The following is an 18,771-nucleotide window of genomic DNA, read 5'->3' as shown; positions in this document are numbered from 1 at the left end:
TCTTATGTTGTGAATTTGAAGGGCATGGACAGATCATTGGAAAGCGGATAGACAGGGACCTGTGTTCCGAGAACTGGGCCAGAAGACGGACAGGGGCAGAAGAATTTCAGAGTGATTCTGGCAGTCATCATGGTTCAGTAAGGGCCAGAGGAGTGGAACATATGGGCACAGGTTGAGAGGACTGTGACAAGACAAGGCCTATCTCTTTTGCAGCAGAATGTTAATAGACGTTAGATTTTAGTAAGCAGAGGACATTTCTCTGAGTCAGCATCAAAAACTTTCACAGTCTGGAAGAATGAATAGTCAGGACCTAGCCTCACCTTCCTTTCTGAGTATGAGAGGCTACAAGGCAGTGAGAATGGAATACCTTTTATCTGAGGTTAAAGCCAGTGTCTCTCTCTTCAGCCCACACTTACTCGTAAGGTCCCGTGGATGACTCGGTTACAGGTTTCTGAACTTCTGGCTTTTGAGGGAAAGACTTTGTCACCCTGTATGCTGAAGGTATTCTATGTACTATGAAGCCCAGTCAGTGGCTCTTAACATCAAGAAATCTTGGGAAGTACAAGGCATTCAGAAGGCCTACATGAATAGTTTGCAGCCGCATATAGATATCAGAAGGCGGTTCCTGACAAAGATGCCCTGACCTTTTTTATCTCACTGACCTAGAATTACTGTGTCTGTCCCTGGTCATCTTGAAGGAGATGGACCACCCCTTCCCCCCGTCTACTCCAGTGTCGTGTGCATTTTCGTCAGTGATTTTGCTGTGTTGTGTTCTTAATGATTGTCCAGTTGATACCAAATCTTGAAGAAAATTTCCAAAAAATATTTACCTGATCAATTATCAATTGCCCTTTTACAGGAATCTGGAACTTGAATGATGTTTCTATAAGGGGCTCATTGGATCTCATGTTTTACAGGACCCCCAGTCTCTGGATATAGATCCTCAATGTCCACTTCTTAGGAAGAGTAGGTGTAGTAGGTTATATTCCTCCCCCACTCTCTCTAAAAGAGTGCTAAATTATATATTCCATCCCACATTGTTTTTCTATGATGTAACTTCAAGACTGCTACTGCTGTGTGTGTGTTCTAGTCCCTTTACTTTGTGTAGGGTTGTGACTACGGCTGATGTTTTACTCTGTAGAATAATGGTAGTATACAATTCTCCTGACTCTATGGGAATCTTCAGTGTGGAAAATTATCTACCATGCTGTGAGCAAGCCCAAGCGGCTACCTGGAGAGGTCGTTTGAATATATTCTAGGTAACAGCCCCAAGCAAGGAACCTCAGACATCAGCCAGGATCATCTGCTGGACTGGAAGTAGAATGTTTCCATTATTTAATCAGTGATCATGAAAATGACCATTTGGTGGGTAGACAGACTCAATGGACTCACTATAAACTGGGTTTTCATCAGAACTGGGTTTTGTTTGTTTTGTTTTTGGTTTTGGTTTAATTTAGTTAATTTGTTTATTTTTTATTTATTTATTTATTTTTACCTGATACTAATATGTTTCCAATGTAACATGAGGTGATGGTTATGTCTGGTCTCTAGGTTATCAGTGAGAATTCACAGTCTGTGTGACTTGGAAATACAAACACATTTTAAAGCAGACAGTCTGCACATCTGTCTATTATTCCGTGGGTGACGCTGTTTGCTTTATCAAACAGCTACAGAATTCAATGTCGGTTCAACCCTTTTGGTTCTTGCTCAGACATTGCTGGCAAATTCTCAGAAAAGCAATAGGCTGTACCATTAGCCTATGTCTGTAGATCGATACACTATGTAGGTTTTTGTAGTGTGTTCTGATGTTCACACAATGATAAAAGTGCCTAAAAATGCATTTCTCAGAATGTATTTTGTTGCCATGGGATGCATGACTGTTAAATTCCTGTTCTAGCCCAAAGATTCAGTGAAAACTTCTGTGTAAAATAAATTTTCCCCCCCAAAGTGATGAGGTGTAGAATTTACTGTATTAATAGGAGGGAACTCTCACACTTACAAGTTCATTGTACAAAACACCGTCTGTCCATGATGTGCAAAATTTGTTCCTGAATGAGATCATTAAGTTGGAATCACACACACACATATTTCCAGAATTCCATCCAATAAATTCACAAACACTTGAAAATCACAATACGTATTTTAGGTAATGGGCCATAAGAGATTATTTTAATTGTAAGAAAATGTACAAAAAGTCTTGCCTTTTACAAATTTTATATTTAATAGCAATAAAATGAAGTGACACTGAAGTAGAAAAAAGCCTGAACAGTATGATTTCTTTATATCAACAGTGAAGGGCTCCCTTGTATATGGAGTTCCCAAACAGTAAGTTTTCTTAATCCTGATCATCTGTGGCCAGTGTAAAAGAAAGGCCTGACAGGAAACTTTAAGGAGCCAGCCGGGTAACTCCATATGAGGGAACTCTTGGTGACATTCAAAAAACTCACACTTCCACTTTCAAAATCAAGAAACACACCAACCCAGCCCTGAGGTTTCTCTATATAGTGAGGAAACACTGGGGAGGTGGTCAAGAGACTTAAATGATTATTCATCTTCACACACAAAAGAAGAAATATGTCCTCAGATTTAACCATTGTGCTATTCTTCCTTATCCAGGCATCCTTACAGACTCCCAGAGCCCAGTCCCAAGAGTTGTCCACATCCAGCTCCCAGTAGTGTTTCCCAAAGGAGAAGACCCTGGATCCCCATGCAGCAAAATAGTCAGATCTGTCAGAATTCAAAGATCCACGTCTAAGCATCCAACTTCTCACATCTTCAAAGAGCCTGATGTTGTGATTGCTTACTTCATAATGGAAGGAAATTTCCACTGTAGAAAAAAGAGAATGTTCCAGTGAAAAGCAGTTTATAAATTCTTATGTTCAGATAAGAAAGAGATTCTCACTAGAAAACACAGGTCAAGATTAGAAAGAAAATTCTGTCTGGAAAAATGTTGGAATCAAAGGGTGTTAGGTGATCTGCACAAATAAACGGCTAAACTATGATGATCACAATTTCTATAAACTCAAAAAGTATAAAGGGGAGGAAGGTCATGTCTATGTCTCATTAGCGACCTTTCATAACAACTGAAAACTGGAAGCTCTTGCGCTGTAGCCAAGTCCATAGCAATAAAATTAACCTTCATTGTCTCTTCTCTGTCAGGGCAGAGCAGGAGGCTTTGGACAGGAGATGAGGTGGGCAGACATTCTTAGTCCCAAATAAAAAAGTTATCACTTTCCAGAAATATTATGATCTGCGACTTAAGCTAGCAAATTCATACTTAAAGACAAAATCTGAATCTGCCTTCTGAAAAGTGAAGATTCCTTGCAAGAATTATCTGACTTTCATGCCAGATTCAGGCACAGACTTCTTTTATCCTGCTGGATTTGTCATGATCTATCCTGGAGTTCTATCTAAGACCTCATCAACCACCAAATCATGTTCCTATTGTTCACAGATTCTCAGTTTTTGCATTGTTATATAAGTTACTCATGTGTGCTTTAGTTGATTAAAAACATGATTAAAATTATAAATGCTATGAAACTTCACCTGAAATGTATTAAAAAAAACTGTCACTCAAATCAGTCATTAACTGCACTGAATTTGAAATTGAAATGTCCTGAATTCAGTTCTGTATGCTTCATGTCATAATTGTATACATGAAATTGTATCAGAGAATGGTTCCTAAAGTCCTAAAGAGCCCTTCTGCATGTTTTATTTTTCTAAGAAATTTGTTATATGGCTGATTCCTATTACATTTCACCAGCTTTTATTTAGTTTTGTCTGTTTGATGATAGTGAAACTATAAATATAAATACCTATTCACAGACTATTCTCTTCTTCTAGATGAAAGATCATTACACTGGGAAAGCTGCCCATAGAAAACCATAATTGAAGGCATTGCACGTTGATCCCACCAAGAGGGCGACACTCACCTCGGAAGCGGTTGAGCCTGTACACCAGTCCAGTGATGGGCCCTGCAGTGAGCTCTGGATTCACAGGTTGGGGCATGTGCAGCAGCACAGACTCACTCCTGCAAGGAAGTAGGTTGAGTTGGTTAAGTTTCTGATGTCTGTGTTTAAGAAACAGATTCCAACAGAAAATGCTTCATTCAAACCCATTTCTGATACTGTAATGTACCTCCACAACGCTAGGATGGGTTTGTGGCTCTTAGGGAATCTTTCTAACTATTCACTCCATTTCTAACCTACTGCCACTGAAAGATAAATGCCTCTCTCCCTATCTGCCACCAAATAGTTGATCTCTAATTATGATTCTGAATCATAAAAAGAGGCAACTGTATTCTAGCAATCTCTGCATTGCACTCTTCAAAACATAACCCCTTGAGTCACTTGGGAAAGTAAGAAAAGATTAACGTCTGATAAAAGGCATAGGTAACATTTATCATACCACACAAACACGTGACTACACACACATACACACACAATCACACTGACACATTATGGTGTTAGTAAATTATGTTTTCACTTTGTTGGAAACAGCCTGTTTTTCATAGCATGCCTTGTGCTCCAGTTTGCACTGATGGCCGAAAACATACCTTGCCACGATGTCTCCCAAATCCTGTAGAGAGAGAGAGAGAGAGAAAAAAAATTTACTTATTTAGAAAGTTGTTATTCTTGTTGGGTGAGGTGGTTCACACCTGTAATCCCAGCACTTTGGGAGGCCAAGGTGGGTGGATCACCTGAGGTCAGGACTTCCAGACTAGCCTGGACAACATGGCAAATCCCCGTCTCTACTAAAAATCCAAAAAAAAAAAAAAAAAAACCAACAATAGTGGGGTGTGGTGGTGCATGCCTTTAGTCCCAGCTACTAGGGAGGCTGAGGCAGGAGAATTGCTTGAACCAAAGAGGCAGAAGTTGCAGTGAGCTGAGATTGGGCCACCGGACTTCAGTCTGGGTGACAGAAGAAGACTCTGTCTCAAAATAAACACACAAAAACAGTTGTTATTCTGCCTATCTGGTCTTCAGGTTTTGAAAACTTTAGAATTACCACATAGTATCACTGCAACTCTTTTAAAATGTATTGTCATCTCTAAAAATTATACCAGTAAGACCTATTGACAGTATGAATTTCTGATAAATTCAGGACCCTAAATTTGAGTGAGAGAGAAAGGTGTGAGTAGTGACTGCGCATTGCTGCAGCTGTCTACAGTGTGGTCTCTTTCAGGGCTAGTCCCCAAAGTGTAATGTGGCTCAAATCAAGAGCATTTCAAACCTAGGACTTCCCAAAAGGAGGAAGAAGGAAATGTCAGTTTTTCCATAATTTCTATGTATTATCCATTGGAGTTAAACATGGAATTTTCACATGAAATTTTTTCTTCCAGAGTTTTAATGAAATGTGCTGGAGGAGGAAGCTTGTGGTAGAAAATGTTGTATGGAAATCTAGTTGCACAATTCCATAAAGCTTTATTTCCATGATTAGGGTAGGAGTTACAGTTTATCTCTATAACTGGTGGGAATGACTCTCACCATCAATGCAGGAGATGAAGAAATAATGTCTTTGGTACCCAATGGAAGGCAAAGATGTAAAGGTCAGCTAACACAAAGTGTCTCAAGGGGCATCCTCCGTTCTTACCTGGAGCAGCTCCACATCTGGTTTATGACACATTTCCATTAGCTCCTGATACATTTCTTTCAAGTGTTTACTCTTTTGATCCATTTTGACCCAACTTCTCTGGAGTTGCTGAAAAATCTCTCGATATTCCTTGTTCAATCTCTCTAAATGTTGTTTTTCTTCCTTATGGAGAACCGGGTGCAGCTTCCTATACTCATTCCTGATCATCTGTGCCCGTAAAACCACATCGCCCTGTAGGGATATGAATTTTGTAGGTTATATACCCAGGCCTACTTCCACCTCGCAGAACCCACAAATTCATCCTCCTCATTCCTTCTTTTATTTTCCATCCTTTACAAACAGGATGATGAGTTAAGCAAGACCTTCCTTCAAAGTTTATGTAATTCATCAATTCCCAAACACCTGCAAAAAAGCCCTTTAAATTTCAATGTTTAAATCTATGTCCTCTCAAATCGGAAATACAATTAGAAAACAACTAAAATTTATGATTGGTTGTTACATTGTCATGAATAATACACATAATCTTTGTTACTCAATTAGGTTGTTGTTTCAAATCTCTGTACTTCACAGCCTGAACAATCACTCTTAGTAGAAATGTTTTTAGTATATTATAATCGGGATCAGAAGCCATCACACAAAAAGGATCTTGTAAAAAATGTAACCCCCATCTGTCAAACCGACTACCTCTTTTCTGTCTCCTATCTTTCTTCTGTCAAATCCATAGACTCTGTATTGCACTGCCATTCTAAGAACATGAATCCCCATTCCATTGTGTTTCTCCTCTCAATAATGACATATTTATCCTCTCACTCCCCCAGTCATTTTTTATCCCTTCTCCTCAGCTTTTCATCATGTTGCATTTTCTCCTACTTGGACTGGCATCATGTGGGTCCTTCGCTATCAGATTTCACCAGCACAGGCACATTTCTTAAATTACTGTTCCCACCCGGTTTCTTCCCCTTGGACAATATCATATTCACCAATCAATGCCTTGATTTCTCAATTATATACTATTTAATCAATATTTCATAATTCATATTATACAGAAAACTCTGTCTGAAATACTTATTAATTTTGAGCACATGCTTGCCCTTCAGAATTTATATTTATTTTTTACTTATCTGAAAAGCATTTACAGAAAACCTGAACAATCATTATATTGAACAGTCTGGTTGTTTTCCAGCCTATGAATAAACACATGACAAAATCTGGCATACGAGAATTTCAACTCAAGTTGCTAATATAAATGTTGTCAGCGTGCTTGTCTCAAGCTGGTCAGGAGGACTCACGGTCTCATACTTACCCTCCAGACGAAGGCTGTTCTTCTCTCCTCATATAGATTTCTCTGATTTTCTTGAATCTTTTCCCATAAAATCCTCATTTGCTTTAAGAGTTTCTCCTGCAAAAGAATTACAAGGTTGAACAACAGAAAGTCAAATACCAAAGATTCCACAATCTGAGTGGTATATGCAGGCAATGGATATAATAGATAAATACATTAGTGGGAGGAGAAAAAAACAAAATTTTTCATTGCTCATCCTTAATTGATATTTTTCAGTTTGAGGTTTCAGAATGTAGAACAGTTTAGAGAACTGAAGAGTGAAGATTTCCTGTAACCCAGCTAAATTAGTTCAGGGAAACATCCTGCTTCAGAACCCACTATGCTAGCCCCTGATTTTGTAGTGTGCTATTCCCATACTCATTTGTCCAGTAATATTAAATATATTTCCAAAGTACCTTTCTTTGCACTGGTAGTTTTGGTAGCTTTTCAATGTCATTAGCATTGACCTGTAGAGTCAATAAGAATGACATGTACTTAATCAGTCTCTTTTTGGGTGCGAGCTCCATGAAGGAAGGTAGAGTTGCACATTTTATTCAAAATGTCATCATTGGTACCTAGAACAGCACCTGGCACTCAGTAAAGAATGGAGTAACCACCGTGATTCTCATCGTCCTTCTAATCTCTTTAACTCTGCCATCCTCCAGCTTTCAGGTGATCACACAGCTATCTCTTACCCGGTGTTCCTCAGCTGCCTCTTCGATGGGATAATGTTTGTGAGCCTCGTGCTCCTGAGAGTTGGAGCACAGCAAGCAGAGGAGACTCTTGTCCATGTCACAGAACATCTTCTTTGTTTGCCTATGGGTCCCACATATTTGTTTCTCAGAGCTCAGGAATTGCCAGAGACTGGTTTTTCTGGCAATGGTCACTAAATTCTTCAGAAGAATATTGGTTTTGAAGTCCTTTTTCTGTGACGGTTCCCTGCATGCAGGGCAGTTGGCAGGACTTTGGGCTTCCTCCCAGGAAAGGCAGAGACAGGGCCTGCAGAAGCTGTGCCCACAGCAGATGGTGACAGGGTCTACCAGGTAGTTCAAACAGATGACACAGGCGAGTTCCTTCTGGAAGGCATGTGAGAAGTCTGAGTCCATTTTCCTAAGGAAAGAAAACCACAAGAATTTAAGCTTCTACCCTGGAGAGACAAAGATCTGAGCAAAGTTTGAATCAGTTCGTGATCGAATAATATCCTTTCTTTCTAGAGAAGTATAGGCTTTAATTTGCAACGACAGAAATAGGAAAAATAGAAAACTAAGGCACAAAGAGACATCAACCTCTAGAAAAAGTGACTGTTCTCCAATCAACACATGACCTAGATTTGCAAACTCTACTTTCTTGCATGGAAGAATGTCGGATTTTTTGAGGTGTTAGTGTCCACCAAATTGCTTAGGCTTCAAGGGTTTCATCAACCTGTAAACTCAAGGTTTGAGTCTTGAATGGTCTGAAAATCAGTAACACTCTTAATTGCCGGTGATTGGTTTAGAGAAGGAAAGCTAACTAAGCTCTTCTACTCTCATTATTTTATTTAACTATAACAACCATCCATAATGACTTTTCCAGAAGGACTTTGCTTGAAAATGTTAGAGCAGAACTCATACTTTGACCCAAATCAGAAAAAGCTAGCCTTTACTCTCCAAGGAAAAACAGTCAAATCAAGGTAAGGTACCTCTCCAAGGTAAAGCTAAGAATCATTGTTTTTCTAGGCTGCTATGTTAATTTAATCAACAAAAACTTTCTGGCATGTTTACTGTTCCTGGACAGTCTGTTAATTTGGGGATGTACTGGTTAATATTACAACATCCTTAAAAGACAATTAATTAAATTTACAAAAAGATAATGATAATTGAAGCATTATCATGACTCTTTCACACAGTCAGGAAAGGAGTAAGTATCATGCAATAATAGGCACTAGAGGTCGGGCACGGTGGCTCACGCCAGTAATCCGAGCACTTTGGGAGGCCAAGGTGGCTGAGGCGGGCAGATCACGATGTCACGAGATCAAGACCATCCTGGCTAACATAGTGAATCCAAGATAGGGATTCACTAAATTACTAAAAATTACGAAAAATTAGCTGGGAGTGGTGCGGACGCCTGTAGTCCCAGCTACTCTGGAGGCTGAGGCTGGAGAATGGCGTGAACCTGGGAGGCGGAGCTTGCAGTGAGCCGAGATTGTGCCACTGCACTCCAGCCTGGCTAACAGAGCAAGATTCTGTCTCCCCCCCAAGAAAAAACAAAAACAAAAAACTAGGCACTAGACAGTAAGTCAGCATTTTAAATGTATGTTTTGCTAAAATACAAATAAAAATAAAAACCAAGCCAGGAAAGGTGACTCAAGCCTGTAATCCCAGCATTTTGGGAGGCCAAGTCAGGCAGGTTTTTTGAGCTCAGGAGCACTAGCCTGGTGACACGGCAAAATGTCTAGATCATCTTGTCTCTAAAAATACTTATATAAATTAAAAAAAAAAAAAAAAAAAAAAGGCCGGACGCAGTGGCTCAGGCCTGTAATCCCAACACTTTCAGAGGCCGAGGTGAACGGATCACAAAATCAAGAGATGGAGACCATCCTGGCCAACATAATGAAACCCCGTCTCTACTAAAAAAAATACAAAAATTAGCTGGGCGTGGTGGCAGGCACCTATATTTCCAGCTACTCTGGAGGCTGAGGCTGAAGAATCGTTTGAACCTGGAAGGCAGAGGTTGCAGTGAGCCAAGAGCGCCACTACACTCCAGCCTGGTGATAGAGAGTGATTCCAACTCAAAATAAACAAACAAACAAACAAACAAACAAACAGCTGAACATGGTGGCCCATGTTTAATCCATAAACCTATGGATTATGTTTAAAATAATTTTATAAAGAAATGGAGCCGTTTTTAAAACTCAGAAAATGAGATCATTTCATCTAAAAATAATCTAAGTTTGCAGATAAATTAAAGTCCCCAAATTTTGTTTTGGTTTGTAACCTAATAGTAGCTCCTACTCTGGAAACTGTGTACTTACCTCAGAAATATATCTGTGTTCTCACCAAAGCTTGCTGTCGAATCAGATGAATTGAGCTCACGGATGAGAGTCTCACTGCAGTGCTGGTAGATTTCGGAAGTCCCCAAAGCCAGTTGCAAAGCTACTCTGTGGGCTCTGGAGAAGAATGAGCTTGGCTCCTGAAGTGTCCGTTTATAAATCTGTGAAGACCACATCCGTTTCCTCTAATTGATTGCATTTCACAGGGCGTAGGTGGGTGTTAACATAGATGATTAGGTTTCTTCAAAACAGAAGTTTTATGTTTGTTTATTTTTTTTTGAAAGGAGTCTGGCTCTGTCTCTGGCTAGTTTTTTTTTTTGCATTGTCAGTAGAGAGGGGGTTTGATATAATTGATATAATAGGAATTGCACATAGAGAAGCCCACAGGAATTGCAAATAGAGAAGCCCACACAAGCTAACCAAATTAATTCTAGTTTATTGGATAAATGGCATGATATGTATTCTAGTTCAAATTTGAAGGTTGGTATAAACCTTTTCAGACACTGGACATGAGACATTTCACCAAGATTGGGTGTGAGGAAGAGGAAAGAAATAGAATAGTATATAAAATAGTATATAGAGTAAAAATATAGTAAAAGGAAAAATCAATCTGCATAATATGGCGTATGGCTAAATGTTTTTTAACATTTAGGCGAATCAGACATGGAAAAATCCTAAAAGGGAGATTAATAGAGGAAATAATGGACTCAGTAAGAACTGTGAAGAAGCATCTCAGGAAGAGAAACTGGAAGTCTTTATACAGGTTTTGATTTAAAGAGGGAAAGAGAACAGGAACATTGAAAAAGACAGACAGAAAGAAATAACAAATATTCAAGACTCCTTGCAAGAGTGAGGCAGAAAGTTTATAGATTGCTTGATTACACCCAGCATATAATTATTTGAAGTTTTCTGTTGAGAGTGAGAGTATGTAATCCTTTTAACCAAATGTCTCCGCAGAACTATGTGTCATTAAGTAAGGTGATAATCAATATTCAATATCAAAAGATGCCTCTATTTCTCGATGAGGAGAAGCAACTGCATCTGCAGGCACTGGACAGAGAAGCAAAAGAGCTTTTCCAACAACTACAAGACAGTCAAGTGAGAATGACCCAACATTTAGAAAGGATGAAAGACATGTACAGAGAGCTGTGGGAGACGTGCCACATGCCTGACGTGGAGCTGCTCCAGGTGAGGAGGGAGGGTCCATCCCCAAAGAAAGGAAGCCTCTGCTGGACAATGCTGCCAGGACATGCAAATGTCACCTTCATATGTCACTGCTCTCAGCTTAGTGACACATGCTGTCTGACTCCCACATTACATTTGTCCAGTTTTTCAGAAAAAAGCTACAAAAGAAGCTTATTAGAGGGGAATATTCCCTGTGGTCAGTGTTTGATAAAGGGGAATATAAAATTACATCCACTCAAAAATTCCAAAAAAGCTTGCTTGTTCATGGTTAGGATAAGAATTACATTTCATCTATGTTGTTTCTATTTGGAAAAGTTCCTCCCTCTTAGAAGCAGGAGATACACATATGATATATATATTTTATATATATATGGTACATATGTATATGCATACACACATATACATATATATACACCCACACACACACATACATATCTATGGTGTTGAATAAATAATATCATCTAAGCCAGGGGTGTGCAATCTTTTGGCTTCCCTGGGCCTCATTAGAAAAAGAATTGTCTTGGGCCACACATGAAATACACTAAGATTAACTATAGCTGTATTGTAAAATGACAAAAATCTCACCATGTTTCAAGAAAGGTTAGGAATTTGTGTTGGGCCACATTCAAAGCTGTCCTTGGCTGTATGTGGCCCACGGACCGTGGGTTGGGCAAGCTTGTTCTAAGGTATGAACTTCAAATACTACAAACATTTTTTAGGTATATTATTGGTTCTTTCCTGGAGCAGCTCCACATCTAGTTTATGGCACATTTTTATCAGCTCCTTATAGATTTTTCTTTGTTTTTTTTTTTTTTTTTTCTGAACCATTTTGTCTTTTTGCTTTTCTTAAGTTGCTGTAAAATCTTTCTGTCATCCTCTGTAATTTTCTCTAAATGTTGTTTTACTTCTCATGGGGAACTGAATGCAGCTTCCTCTACTCAGCTCTGGTCATCTCTGCCCGTAGCTACACATAGCACTGCGGGGACCTGGATTTCCTAGATGACATATTTACTCTGAATTCATCCTCCTCCACTTATACCTCTTCCATTCACTTTGACTCGTTTTCTTTTCTTTATCTCTTTCATCTTTTCTTTATAATAAAGATCAGGGTCTCACTATGTTGATGGCCAGGCTGGTTTGAAACTCCTGGTCTCAAGTGGTCCTCTCAAATTATTGGGATTACAGACATGAACCACCAAGCCTAGCCTGACTCATGTATTCTACCAATAAGCTAAATACATAAACTCATGTCTTCCCACTTGACAGAACCATGAAATAAATCATTCCTGTCTTCCTTTCATTTATTTGTATTGTTTCTTAATAATACTGTATTGTTTCTTAATAACAGAGAATTTTCTTTTTCTTTTTCTTTTTTTTTTTTTGAGATGGAGTTTCACTCTTGTTGCCTAGGCTGGAGTGCAATAGCACAGTCTCTGCTCACCGCAACCTCTGCCCCCTGGGTTCAAGCGATTCTCCTGCCTCAGCCTCCCAAGTAGCTGGGATTACAGGCATGCACCACCATGCTGGGCTAATTTTGTATTTTTAGTAGAGATGGGGTTTCTCCATGTTGGTCAGGCTGGTCTCAAACTCTCGACCTCAGGTGATCCACCTGCCTCAGCTTCCTAAAGTGCTGGGATTACAGGTGTGAGCCACCACACCCAGCCAATAACAGAGAACTTTCTTAACCTAGAGAAATATATCAATATTTAAGTACAAGAAGGTTATAGAACACCAAGTAGATTTAACCCAAATAAGACTGCCTCAAGACATTTAATAATTAAACTCCTAAAGGTCAAGGATAAAGAAGAAATACTAAAAGTGGCAAGAAAAAAGAAACAAATAACATACAAAGGAGCTCCAATGTATCTGGCAGCAGACTTCTCAGTGGAAACCTTGCAGGCCAGGAGAGAGTGACATGACATATTTAAAGAGCTGAAAAGCAACAACAGCAACAACTACCACAACAAACCCGCTTTTATCCTACAATAGTATATCCAGTGAAAAAATCCTTCAAACATGAAGGAGAAAGACTTTCTCAAACAAACAAAAGCTGAGGAACTTCATCAACAATAGACCTGTCCTACAAGAAATGCTAAAGGGAGTTCTTCAATCTGAAAGAAAAGGACATTAATGAGCAATAAGAAATCATCTGAAGGTTAAAAAAACACCTCATTGGTAATAGTAACTGCACACATAAACATAGAATATGGTAACACTGTAATTGTTGTGTGTAAACTACTCATACCTTGAGTAGAAAGACTAAAAGATGAGGGCAGGGCACAGTGGCTCACGCCTGTAATCCCAGCACTTTGGGAGGCCAAGGCAGGTGGATCACGAGGTCAGGAGTTCGAGACCAGCCTGGCCAACATGGTGAAACCCTGTCTCTACTAAAAATACAAAAATTAGCTGGGCGTGGAGGCACACGCCTGTAATCCCAGTTACTCAGGAGGCTGAGGTAGGAGAATCGCTTGAACCCAGGAGGCGGAGGTTGCAGTGAGCCAAGATCATGCCATTGCACTCCAGCCTGGGCGATAGGGCAAGACTCCATCTCAAAAAAAAAAAAAAAAAAGACTAAAAGATGAACCTATCAAAAAATAACAACAGTTTTTCAAGACATAGACAATATAATAAGATATAAACAGAAAAAACAAAATGTTAAAAAGTGGGGAGATGAAGCTAAAGTGTAGACTTATTAGTTTTCTCTTTGCTTATTTGTTTTTACAGTGTTATGTTTTCATCAGTTTAAAATAGTAAATTATAAGATGATATTTGCAAGCCTTGTGGTAACTTCAAATAAAAAAACCTAAAACAGATACAGAAAAAATAAAAAGCAAGAAATTAAAACATACCACCAGAGAAAATCACCTTCACAAGAAGGAAGGAAGGAAGGAAGGAGGGAAGGAGGCAGGGAGGGAGGGGAGGGGAGAGGAGGAAGGAAGGAAGGTAGGTAGGTAGGAACGACTACAAAACCACCGGGAAACAAGTATCAAAATTGAAGTAGTTAAGTGCTTACTTTTCAGTAATGATATTGAATATAAATGGACTAAACTCTCCAATCAAAAGACACAGTGGCAGAATAGATAAAAAAAAAAAAAAAAAAAAAAAAAGACCCAACAACCTGTTGCCTACAAGAAACAGACTTCACCTATAAAGACACACATAGATTGAAAATAAAGGGATTGGGAAAGGATATTTTATGCAAATGGAAGGCAAAAAAGAGCCAAAGTAACTATACTACATCATACCAAATAGATTTCAAGACAAAAACTATAAAAAATACAAAGAAGATCATTATATAATGAAAAAGGGTCCATTCATCAAGAGACTATAACAATTACAAATATATATGCATCTATACTAGAGCACCCAGATATATAAAGCAAGGAGGGAGGGGAGGAGAGGAGAGAGGAGGGGAGGGGAGGGGAGGGGAGGGGAGGGAAGGGAAGGGAAGGGAAGCTACAGGTCAATATTCTTGATAAACGTTGATGCAAAAATCCTCAACATACTAGCAAGCAAATTCACCAATACATTAAAAAAGATCATTTATCATGACCAAGTGGGATTTATCCCAGGATGGCTCAGTGTATGCAAAGCAATCAATGTAATACATCATATCAACAAAATAAAGGACAGAAATGATATGACTACTTCACTAGATGCTGGAAAAACATTTGATAATATTCAACATCTTGGCCAGGCACAGTGAGTGTCTTATGCCTGTAATCCCAGCACGTTGGGGGGCCAAGGTGAGAGAATCAGTTGAGGCCAACAGTTTGAAACCAGTCTGGTCAATATAGCAAGACTCCACCTCCACTAAAAATAAAAAATTAATCAAGTGTGGTGGCATGCCCCTGTAGTCCCAGCTACTCAGGAGGCTGAGATAGGAAAATCAATGTATTTTGTGATGAAAAGAAACTCTCAAAAAACTGCATATAGACAGAACATACTTTAACATAATAAAAACCATATATAACAGACCCACAGCTAATATCATACTCAATGGAGAAAAACTGAAAGCCTTTCCTCTAAGACCTGGAACAAGAGAAGGATACCCACTTTCACTGCTGTTATTCAACAAGTACTGGGGAAGTCCTAGCTACAGAAATTAGAGAAGAGAAAGAAATCAGAGAAGAGAAAGAAACAAAGGGCATTCAAATTGGAAAGAAAGAAGTCAAATTATTCTTGTCTGCAGATGATATGATCTTACATTTCAAAAATCTAATGACCTGCTCCCCCAAAAAAATATTAGAACTGAAAAACAAATTCAGTAAAATTGGAGGATACAAAATAAACATATAAAAATCAGTAGCATTTCTATATGCCAACAGCAAAAAATCTGAAAAATCAAGAAAGTAATCCTATTTACAGTAGCTGCAAATAAAATAAAATACCTAGGAATTAACTTAACCAAAAAGGTGAAAGACCTCTATAATGAAAACAATAAAATACTGATGAAAGAAATTGAAGAGGACACCAATAAATAGAAGAATATTCCATGTTTATGGATTGGAAAAATCAATATTTTTTAAATGTCCATACTACCCAAAGCAATCTACAGATTCAACGCAATCCCTATTAAATACCAATGACATTCTTCACAGAAATAGAAAAAATAATCCTAAAATTTATATGAAGCCACAAAAGACCCAGAATAGCCAAAGCTATCATGAACAAAAAGAACACAACTGGAGGAATCACATTACCTGACTTCAAATTATACTACAGAGCTATAGCAATCGAACAGCATGGTACTGGCATAAAAACAGATGCATAGACCACTAGAACAGAATAGAGAACCCAGAAACAAATCCACACAGTACAGTGGACTCGTTACAACAATGGTGTCAAGAACATACATTGGGGAAAGGATGGTCTCTTCAATAAATGGTGCTAGGAAAACTGGATATCCATATGCAAAAGAATGAAACTAGACTTCTCTCTAACCATATACAAAAATCAAATCAAAATGGATTAAACACTTAAAATTAAGACCTCAAACTATGAAATTACTACAAGAAAATATTGGGAGAACTCTTCAGGACATTGGTCTGGGCAAAGATTTCCTGAGTAATACCTCAAAAGCACAGGCAAGCAAAGCAAAAATGGACAAATGGGATCACATTAAATTAAAAAGCTCCTGCACCCCAAAGGAAAAAAATCAACAAAGTGAAAGGACAGCCCACAGAAGGGGAGAAATTATCTGCAAACTATCTATCTGACAAGGGATTAATAAGCAAAACATAGGGCAGGCGAAGTAGCTCATGCCTGTAATCCCAGCACTTTGGGAGGCTGAGGTGGGTGGATCACCTGAGGTCAGGAGTTTGAGACCAGCCTGGCCACCATGGTGAAACTCCGTCTGTACTAAAAATACAAAAATTAGCTGGGCATGGTGGTGCGTGCCTGCTGTCACCCAAGCTGCAGTGCAGTGGCGTGATCTAAGCTCACTGCAACCTCTGCCTCCCGGGTTCACGCGATTTTCCTGCCTCACCCTCCTGAGTAGCTGAGATTACAGGTGAACGCCACCATGCCCGACTAATTTTTGTATTTTCAGTAGAGACAAGGTTTCACCATGTTGGTCAGACTGGTCTTGAACTCCTGACCTCAGGTGATCCGCCTGCCTCAGCCTCCCAAAGTGCTGGGATTACAGGCGTGAGCCACCACCCCCGACCCTCATTTCTTTTAATAGATATGAATTTAAAAATGTATGCTTTAGTATTCACACATGTCCGATGCAACGTATTTAACCAGTCATCTCCAGAAACGTTGTTCCAATTTAGACGTTCACCAAATTGGCCTGAGTGCTTTTTTCTTCCAATGCATTGCGCACTTATAATTTAGAACAAGTGACCAAAACGCTTAAGAGCCCATCACGCAAATTGTTATCTGCTGGAAATCTACCTTAGGCTGTGGAGGCTGGTGGCCGAAATCTGATCCGGGGTTGCCAAGACAACCTCAGAGCCCAGGGCGCTGCCAAGAGCTCTGCGGAGTGCAGCTCGAGCGCCGACGTCGCCAATGTGACGCACAGTGATGACGCAGCACGCAAGTTCGTCACAATGGTCCTCTGCGGGCTACGTAGCTGCGTCCTTGACTTCCAGGCGCTTTCCTCTTCCAAGTGGCGACTGCTGCGGGGCTGAGCGCTGGTCTCACGCGGCTCGGCAGCCAGGTTGGCGGCGCGATGAAGCGCAGCAAGGCCGACGTGGAGCGGTACATCGCCTGGGTGCAGGGCTCCGCCCCGTCGCCTAGAAAGGTGAGTGGGTCTGGAAGAGACCGACGGCCTCGACCTGGCCGGGCGGCGGCCTGGCGCAGCTCAGGCGTCATGGCTCCCGACGGGCGCTGCTCCCTGGCGCGCTCTGTTGAGGCGCCGGCCGGCTAGCGCAGTCCTGTGGGCGGCGTGGCGCTTGCAAGCGCAGGGAGAGTCCTTGGGGGACCGCGGTGGACGGGAGACCGTTGGCGCCGGCGCTTCCTCTTTCTCCCGGCTTGTTCCCGACGGTGCTGGCTCCCGACGGTGCTGGCTCCCGACGGTGCTGGCTCCCGACGGTGCTGGCTCCCGACGGTGCTGGCTCCCGACGGTGCTGGCTCCCGACGGTGCTCGCTCGTGGGCCCGCCCTGGCCCAGGCTTTCTGGCCGATGGCGCGCCGCGTAGTACCGGCGCGGCCTAGTTCTCGGGGGCTTGGGCACCCGGGTGCTATATCGGCGGGTTTCTTCCCATGTCCTGGACATTTACTCTATATGCTGCGACGGAGGTCTTAACTCTTTGGCCTGGAGGAACCCAGTGGGGACTGACGCAGCTCCGGGGTGAGCTTTGGCGGCTGTGCTTTTGCCTTTCTTAAAAATATTCTTCGTCTGTAATCCCGGCACTTTGGGAGGCCGAGAGACCAGCCTGACCAATATGGTGAAAATCCGTCAGTATTAAAAATACAAAAATGAGCCGGGCGTGGTGGCAGGCACCTGTAGTCCCACCTACTGGGTAGGCTGAGACAGGAGAATTGCTTGAACCATGGAGGCAGAGGTTGTGGTGAGCAGAGATTGCGCCACTGCACTCCAGCCTGTGTGACAGAGCGAGACTACGTCTCCAAAAAAAAAAAATAAAAAAAAATAATTCTTTCTCTAGTTTTTCTTTTTCCAGATGGCTTCTGTTTAGTTTTTCTATGTTCTGTCAAGTTGGTTTCTTATTCTGCAGCTGATTCCTACTTCTCAAAGGCTACTTGACAGCTCTTATTTTTATTTTTATTTTTTTAGAATAGGGTCTTGCTGTGTTGCCCAGGCTGGCATCAAATTTTTGGGCATAAATGATCCTCCTACCTCTGTTTCCTGAGTACTTAGGACTACAGGCAGGCACCTTTGACAGCTGTTAGTTGTTTTTTCTGCGCTTTACATCTATATACTTCTGAGTAACACACATATATACTTTTGTTATTTTTAATTCCCTTTCTCCCATTTTAGACATTTTCTTTTCTTTTTTTTTTTTTTTTTTTTGAGACGGAGTCTCGCTTTATCCCGCAGGCTGGGGTGCAGTGGCGCGATCTCGGCTCACTGCAAACTCTCCCTCCCGGGTTCACGCCATTCTCCTGCCCCAGCCTGTAGCTGGGATTACAGACACCCACCATTATGCCTGGCTAATTTTTGTATTTTTGTGGAGACGGGG

At 40.6% G+C, this 18,771-nt stretch overlaps 2 protein-coding genes across 6 annotated transcripts in view; one reads left to right on the top strand and one right to left on the bottom strand.

The window, feature by feature from the left end:
- Positions 1 to 2,140: 2,140 nt before the first annotated feature.
- LOC129030768 (tripartite motif-containing protein 43B-like) lies at positions 2,141 to 17,176 on the bottom strand. Its single transcript, XM_054476412.2, has 8 exons — positions 17,025 to 17,176; positions 9,924 to 10,182; positions 7,609 to 8,023; positions 6,896 to 6,991; positions 5,593 to 5,823; positions 4,556 to 4,578; positions 3,933 to 4,030; positions 2,141 to 2,827 (listed from the first exon to the last, which is right to left on the bottom strand). Exons 2-8 carry the CDS (start codon positions 10,115 to 10,117, stop codon positions 2,346 to 2,348), a joined length of 1,539 nt encoding a protein of 512 aa, XP_054332387.1. The 5' UTR covers positions 10,118 to 10,182; positions 17,025 to 17,176; the 3' UTR covers positions 2,141 to 2,345.
- LOC129030767 (E3 SUMO-protein ligase RanBP2-like) overlaps positions 10,887 to 18,771 on the top strand; it is a 47,220-nt gene continuing 39,335 nt past the window's right edge. For 2 of the 5 annotated variants that reach the window (XM_063649055.1, XM_063649054.1), the window contains exon 1: positions 10,887 to 11,129. In XM_063649055.1, the coding sequence (XP_063505125.1) occupies positions 10,887 to 11,129 (243 nt within the window). Of the gene's footprint in view, positions 11,130 to 17,183; positions 17,374 to 18,771 lie in introns of those variants that run through there. The other 3 variants (XM_054476409.2, XM_054476411.2, XM_063649056.1) reach the window with 2 other exon arrangements.

The sequence above is a fragment of the Pongo pygmaeus genome, chromosome 12 (assembly GCF_028885625.2).
Source record: "Pongo pygmaeus isolate AG05252 chromosome 12, NHGRI_mPonPyg2-v2.0_pri, whole genome shotgun sequence".
Lineage (NCBI taxonomy): Eukaryota > Metazoa > Chordata > Mammalia > Primates > Hominidae > Pongo > Pongo pygmaeus.
This window is presented reverse-complemented; position numbering and strand designations above follow the sequence as displayed.

What these genes read in the sequence shown, in the direction of transcription:
- LOC129030768 (XM_054476412.2), bottom strand. Translation starts at nt 10,117, where the DNA reads ATGTGGTCTTCACAGATTTATAAACGGACACTTCAGGAGCCAAGCTCA. An exon ending in AACACAGATATATTTCTGAG is followed by an intron (nt 8,024 to 9,923) that starts GTAAGTACACAG and finishes TTCTTTCCTTAG; the next exon opens with GAAAATGGACTCAGACTTCT. An exon ending in CAGGCTCAACCGCTTCCGAG is followed by an intron (nt 2,828 to 3,932) that starts GTGAGTGTCGCC and finishes TTTTTTCTACAG; the next exon opens with TGGAAATTTCCTTCCATTAT.